Here is a 7,406-nt window from a genome sequence, read left to right on the forward strand (position 1 = left end):
TTGAAGATGCAGTCAACAACATCTTGGGAAATAAACTAGTATACAGTCAATTCTTAATTTGAAGTCCCTTAATTCAAATTACCTGCTAATTCAAATGTGTCTAGCACTAATTTCTCACTTTCCTTTGTTACTTACATGACTTGATTCAAATTATCTGATAACTCAAAAACTTTTTAAATGCAAAACAATGAGGTTTAGCAGTTTTTTGGATTGTTAAGGTGCAAAAGATCGCCTCGCTATATGGCATGTACTTCATTTATCTAATGCCAGATCTTGACTGCTTTGTAGACTTTGGGTTTCTTCTAAGTTTAGAGGAGCATTCTCACAACCAGAAGCAAGCAGCCATGTATAAAAGCAACAAGATAACTGGGAACCAGAATGCCAAAGTCAACCTTTAATGCACAGTAATTTTCCTTTGTCTCCGCAGGTACTTTATAAACGTGTGCCTTGTGGGAAAGGTGAAGTCAGTTTATTTTTAACAGCCATACAGAACTCATGGGTCCATGTTCGGCGAAAGAAACGGGATAGAGTGAGGCAACTTCGAGAGCTCCCCAGAGCCACGCCAAATGTGCTGAAATCCACAGAAGCAGACCAGACAACTGAAAAGCAATGCAGTACTAATATTGGTTCTGTCGGGGATGAGGAAGAGTCCGATCTTGGCGACTCTGCAGAAAGCAATACTGAAATAGGAAAAACAACAGTCATTGCCAAAGAGGAGCTCCCAGTCAATGGGGGTAATAATTTGTTGAATAAGCTACATGTAGATCAAGAAAATAATATGGAAACTGAAGAAAAATGTAGCCAGTGTGAAACTAGTTTTGCTGACTGTAAAACTGATGATGCAGTTGAGCAGGAAATATCTTCTTCAACCGTGCCAAACCCAGAGGGGGAAGATACTCCAAAAGAGAGTGGAGGTTGTTTCTTGTTCAAGTGTCTAATGAATGTGAAGAAGGATGGAAAGAATGCCCGTGTAGAAATGCACTGGGTTGAGGGACAGAATAGGGACTTAATGAACCAGCTGTCCACCTATCTGCGAAACCAGATTTTCAAACTGGTGGTTAGTTAAAGGAATACTGTCTTATTGTCAGCATGCAAACTGTATTTTTGCCAGTTTTACATAGATAAATTCCCAGGTTTCAAAATTGTTTTGAAGCTTCTTTACTGGTTTGCACCTGATTTTCCAGAATTTTGAGAATTGTGTTCTGTGCACCTTTTTCGAGCTGCACACCTCATCCAGTATACTATCAAAAACATGAAAAAGACATGTTCATCTCCTCTGATCACATAATTGAGCAAATAAACTCCCATAGTTTGGTGCTAATCCACCAGAAGGCTAAGTTGCATAAATTTGTTCAATTATCTGATTACCAGTCAAGGAGTTACAGTTGGTCCTAGTGCCTCTTTAATGAGAGGGGTTTGCAGTCAAAAAAACAACCAGATATCCCAGTGACACCGAAAGGAATAACTGCTGCTTACATTGTAGTGTCATAAGATCACGAGATAATTGTACATGTAGGAGGCCATTTGGCTCGTTTTGGTTCACCCATCCAGAATTACCTTAAAGAAGTCCTCATTACAGTATCCAATTTGTTCTTAAATGATTCCTATTTCTGTTTTCTCTCTGCCTGTATACCATATTGTAGTCTATTCCATACATTTAAGATTGTTCATGTTCAACTTCTGTTGGTCTTAAATTTGTTTTTTAATGTTTTGGACCTGAGTTTCCAGATTTATTTTTCATGAAGCTTGCTATCTCTTGTATACCCCTATAAATTCACGTCTCAGCTGCATCCCCATGTCATTGTACAGAATGACATCTTGAGGCATTTTACAAAGGGAAGAAGATGGGTGTATGCCAAGCAGGAAAGAGAGAGTGAAAGGAAAACAGGGAAAGAAGTTGGATTGGATTTGAAAAGACAGTTTTTGCAAAGTGTTTTTTTGTGTGAGAATATGGTGAGGCCAGCGTTGGATTTGGCTGTTGTCTCGTCCATGGTCAGAAGCACTCGTTATGTCGGCTCACACATGAAGAATGGTCATTTGGATGAGGTACTAATGAGTTTCTGGCTTCCAGTTTTATTTAAAAACAAACAAGTTTATAAATGGAAAAGTTTTGTAGTGTCTTTTGTAACTCTGATTCCGCCCCCACCACCACCAGGCCACCTACCTCCTGTCTCACTTTTCAGAGGGTTGAATATTTTTTTAAAAATGCCTCCTGGGAATTTATTTGCAAACTGAAAATACAATAAGTTTTATCAATACATCAGTACATGTAAAAATGTTATCTGCATACTGTGAAATGTGACTTGAGGTACAATCTTTTGGCTTTAAAATTGAACCTTTGCTCTGTCTTCATGAATTTGTATTTGGCAAACTTTTTCGAAGTCTTATATTTTATATAGCGCCTTTCATGACCTCAAAATGTTCCAAGGCACTTTGAGGTGTAGTCACTGTTGTAATGTAGGAAATACAGCAGCCAGTTTGTGCACAACAAGATCCCATAAACAGCAATGTGGGAATGGCCAGATAACTTTTTTTAATGATGTTGATTGAGAGGTAAATATTGGCCAGGAAAACTCCCCTGGTCCTCTTCAGAATAGTGCATGGAATCTTTTACATCCATCTGAGAATGTATATGAGACCTCAGTTTAAAGTCTCATCCGAAAGATGGCACCTTTGACAATACAGTACTGCATGAGTACTGCACTGGAGTGTCAGCCTAGACTTGCGTGTACAAGTCCCTGGAATGGGGCTTGTAAGCACAACCCTCTGACTCAGAGGTAAGAGTACTCCCACAACTGACATTTTATCTTTTTTACTGAATGGGGGCATAGAGCCAGAAAAGCTGTAAGCCATTGACTTCATAGCGATGTCAGGTACAGATAATTTTCTGTGCATTCTTTTGCTTTGACCTGTTATGCCATTATATTGTCAAATGAAAAATAATAGTTAATGATAATTATTTTATGAGGACAGTGTCCATTTAAAACCAGGTGTAGAAACAAAAGCCATGAAGTTTCTGCAATACTAGCCAGTTTGACCATGATAAATCCATATTGTAATCTTGGTACCATCTTAAATGTACGTACAATCATAGTGCCAAAGGTGCACTTGGTTCTGCTTGTGTTGTTCATTTTGATGTACTCTTTGTTCATCCAATATTGCTTTCTGATAGTTTTGTCCACTGTTATGTGTGTGTGTGTTTTTAAGAATAGCTAGGACAGTGTATTATTTGTACTGGTGGAGCATTCAAGCTTCCACACCCAGTGGTCTCCAGTGGACAGATTTTCCTGCTTCTCATCCAAGTCACCAAATGTAGAGAAGTCAAGTTCTCCATCTTGAGGGAGAAAGAGATAGGAACTGACATGAGCAGCTAGCCAGCTGTGTAAAGATCATTGTCTGTTGGTTGACCACAGAGCAAAATTTAATGGCTTTGGGAGCAAAGTTCATGGCTTGCATTACCCAGCACTCCTGGCTGATTGGAGCAAAACAGTGCAAAGTGGGAAGGTGATTGAGATGCGCCTGTAACTTGAGGGAATAAAAATATGCAACATCTTTGCAAATTATAGAAAACAAAATCTGTAACTTCTTTCCACTGCTTTATGCCCTGCTACTTGAAACAGCTGGAGAGGTTCACCTGTGGCTGACTGATTTGAAAAGATATATTTTGTGTGTTTATATCTAGTTCCGCAGTTCAAAGTTTTTATATTGGGTGTCTCGGTATGCATATAAAATAGCTGGCATATATAGTTGAGATGGGTTTGCAAATCTAATCTCCCTTTCAGAAAATTTTCAAAATGGCAAGCATTAATCTGTGAACAAAGAAAACTTAAATTACCTGAGATAGAGAATGGTAGCTTAAAAATCCCTAAGAAGGATCATTTCAGATCATTGGCAAATTTTGGAATGTGGGATAATTGTGAGAGCATTGAAATTCTCTCAAGATTCAGTGAATCACAGAAAAAGGAGTGCCAAAATCTTTTGATGGCTATTGTAGTATTGCTCAATGATTAATGATCTGCATTCAGTTACTTAATTTGATGCTTTTGAAATGGTTATATTTGCAGTAAAATAACATTGATTTTTGTGTTTTTTTCCATTGACTGGCACACACACACGCGCGCACACACACATGCGCACGCACACACACACACACACACACACACACACACACGGGTGTGCACACGCACACACACACACACACACTCTCTCACTCACTCACACACCAGTAAGGGTAACTGGTCACAACCAATACCAGAAAGGTTTTCACTTTTGTAATCCCTATGCAGTATATTTTCTAGACTGTTGCTCTGCAAAAAATGCCATAAATGCTTTACTCATTTCATCACTAACAGTATCTAAATTACTTATAAACAACACTCCAATGGTTGGTTGGCAGTTTTGGCAGGGGGGTGGGCGCTGGAGTTCACACTCCTCAATTGTAGGGCACTATTTCTAGGGAAATACAGAAATGCAGTAGCTTTAGTAGCCCCAATGTCTCCCTTGACTATTGGATGCATGATGTAATGGAGGTGCTTGGTTCCCCATATAGGGAATGCGTGTAAACAGGTGCTTGGGGTCATACTATCCTGTCCCCACACAATAACATTTGCATCCAGAATGCTTTGTCAGGTCCCAGGAACCAGCTTGTCAAGGGAGAGGGAAGAGGGGTGACCTGTTTCAAAACCTCTACCAATTCTACGTGGCGTCAGACATTTAGAGGAAGTGTAAGACTAGCACACAAATTCATGTTTATCTCACACGATGCTTTCTTCCCTGTTGGAAATTAGCTATCATACTTTCTCGAGTTGCACTCAGCCACAAACAGCAATGAGATAAATTACCTGATTATGTTTCAGTGGTATGGGTTAAAGAAGTAATATTGGCCAGCATGTTTGGAAAGTTCCTCTCCTAGGTAGTATTTCCTACACATTTACTTAACCTTTCTGTCAGGCCCTGAATGTGTAATGTTACATCATCAAAAATCCCTGCCATGCACCAGAAACACATGGGACCATTTGCATTCACTTGAGGAGGAAGATGAATCCTTGGATTAACATCGCATTCAAAAGACGACTGCTGCAATAATGCAGCACTCCTTCTGTGTCAGCCTAAATAATATGCCTATTTACTGGAGTGAAGCTTGTACCCATTACCTTGTTACCACTGAACCAAGCTGCAATTGGCTGGAACGTGGATACTTGAAACTAATTTGTCAAGCACATTTCACTACATTGTGCTTGTAGTATCCAGGAAAATAATACCCAAAGTGAAATAGTCCCTGGTTGACAGAGCCTTCAACCATGTCCAACCCATCTCCCACACCTCTGCCCTCACTCCTTCCTCTCCCTCCCAGAACCATGATAGGGTCCCCCTTGTCCTCACTTTTCACCCCACCAGGCTCCGCAATCAAAGGACCACTCTCCGCCATTTCTGCCAACTCCAGCACAATGCCACCACCAAACACATCTTCCCATCAGCATCACGTAGGGACCATTCCCTCTGGCCCACTCCTCCATCACCCCCAACTCCTCATCCACTTCCCATGGCACCTTGCCATGCAATTGCAGAAAGTGCAACACCTGCCCCTTTACCTCTTCCCTGCTCACCGTCCAAGACCCCAAGCACCCCTTTCAAGTGAAGCAGCGCTTCACTTGCACCTCCTTCAATTTGGTCTTCTCTATTCACTGCTCCCAATGCAGTCTCCTCCACATGGGAGACGAAACGCAGATATGGTGACTGCTTTGTGGAACACCTTCGCTCGGTCCACAAGCATGACCCAGACCTTCCTGTCGCTTGCCATTTCAACTCACCATGTTGCTCTCTTGCCCACATGTCCATCCTTGGCCTGCTGCAATGTTCCAGTGAAGCCCAACGCAAACTGGAGGAACAGTACCTCATCTTCTGATTAGGCACTTAACAACTTCATACCATGAACACTCTCTCCTTTTTTACCCCTTTTTTAATCCTTTTATTTTATTTTTCCTCACACACACACTCTCCCCAACGCCCCAAAAGGGCCATCTGTCACTTGTTCTTATGTTTTGCTTTCACAGAGCACTTACCCTTGTTCTATTAACACACTCTGCTATCTTACCTTTATGCCACTATCAGCACCTTCTTCAGTCTTTAACACTCCCTTTGTCCTGTGTCCATGACATCTTTGTCAAATTTCTCCTTAGCTCCCACCTATCCCTGACCTTCTATTTTGCTCCACTCCCTCTTACACAGTATAAAATCCATCACATTCCTACTTTTCCTTAGCTCAGAAAAAGAGCCATACGGCCTTGAAACATTAACTCTGTTTCTCTCTCCACAGATGCTGCCAGACCTGCTGAGTTTTTCCAGCATTTTCTGTTTTTATTTGAAACAATCTCCAGTTGAATACACTATGTTGATATAGAAAGGAAACTGATAGAAGGTAGTGGTTTAAATGCCTATATTACTAAATAATTTATATCTTGAATGTGCAGAGCAAACTATCTCAAATGTCCTTACATTCAATTTAAATATGATAACTGCAATATGGAGCCACAGAGATGCAGCTTTGAGCTCCATACTATAGGAAGGACTTCAAGGTACTAGAGTCAGTCAGATTTGTCTATCCAGGCTGAGGATAGACAAATTATGAAGGAATGGGACAGAGCAGAGGGAAACAAACTGTTTTCAACAATTGAAGCATCCAGAATAAAGGGGTATAGATTCAAGATTAAATGGAAGAACAGGGAACAGGCAAAACATGTTTCTATAGAAGATTGTACTGCTGTGAAAACCATGTCAATATGTAAGAATAGGTTAGGTAGATGGAGGGAAGAAAGGGGGGAAATAGAGATATGAAAATCAGTGGAGCACTATTGCTCATTTGGAGGATAAATGCCAACTGATGGGACTGAATGGCCTATATTTCTATGTAGTTCTATGTAGCTACAGTGGTGGTTAGTTACTGATTTAAACTGGATATTGTGCTTGTTGCAAGTGTAAATGGGGTGTTGACCTGACCATCCGAGGCAGCCCAGTTAGCACTGATGATAGAGTCATTAACCTTGGGTGACTTAGTTAAATATTTTTGTTACTTCAACTGGCATTTTTTAAGTTGTTCACAGTGTCAAGCTCAGGAAGGTGGCACTTAAGTGGAAATTGTGCTGTAATATGTTTCTAATGCTCTGGAACCTCTACACCTTCCATTGAAGTGGACCCACTGAACTATCACCGCCAAACAGCTCCATTTTTGTCATCAGGTGAGTCACTTTAATTTCTGAGCGGGAACCTCCTCATTGATACTGCAATGAAAAACCTGAGGCTGTAGCCAGAAGAAATGGTGACCAGCATGGGTATCCAACTTAGCATGGTTCCTTTGACAGCACCTTCCAAACCCATGACCTCCACCACCAGGAAGGACAAGGGCAGCA

At 40.8% G+C, this 7,406-nt stretch overlaps 1 protein-coding gene across 7 annotated transcripts in view; it reads left to right on the forward strand.

Moving 5' to 3' along the window:
• mettl16 (methyltransferase 16, N6-methyladenosine) overlaps positions 1-4,084 on the forward strand; it is a 107,579-nt gene extending 103,495 nt beyond the window's left edge. For all 7 annotated transcript variants that reach the window (XM_078548096.1, XM_078548095.1, XM_078548098.1 and 4 more), the window contains exon 10: positions 428-4,084. In XM_078548096.1, the coding sequence (XP_078404222.1) occupies positions 428-1,066 (639 nt within the window). In that variant the 3' untranslated portion in view covers positions 1,067-4,084. The remainder of the gene's footprint in view (positions 1-427) is intronic.
• The last annotated feature ends 3,322 nt before the right edge of the window (positions 4,085-7,406 follow it).

Source organism: Cetorhinus maximus, chromosome 9 (assembly GCF_964194155.1).
Source record: "Cetorhinus maximus chromosome 9, sCetMax3.hap1.1, whole genome shotgun sequence".
Classification (NCBI taxonomy): Eukaryota; Metazoa; Chordata; class Chondrichthyes; order Lamniformes; family Cetorhinidae; genus Cetorhinus; species Cetorhinus maximus.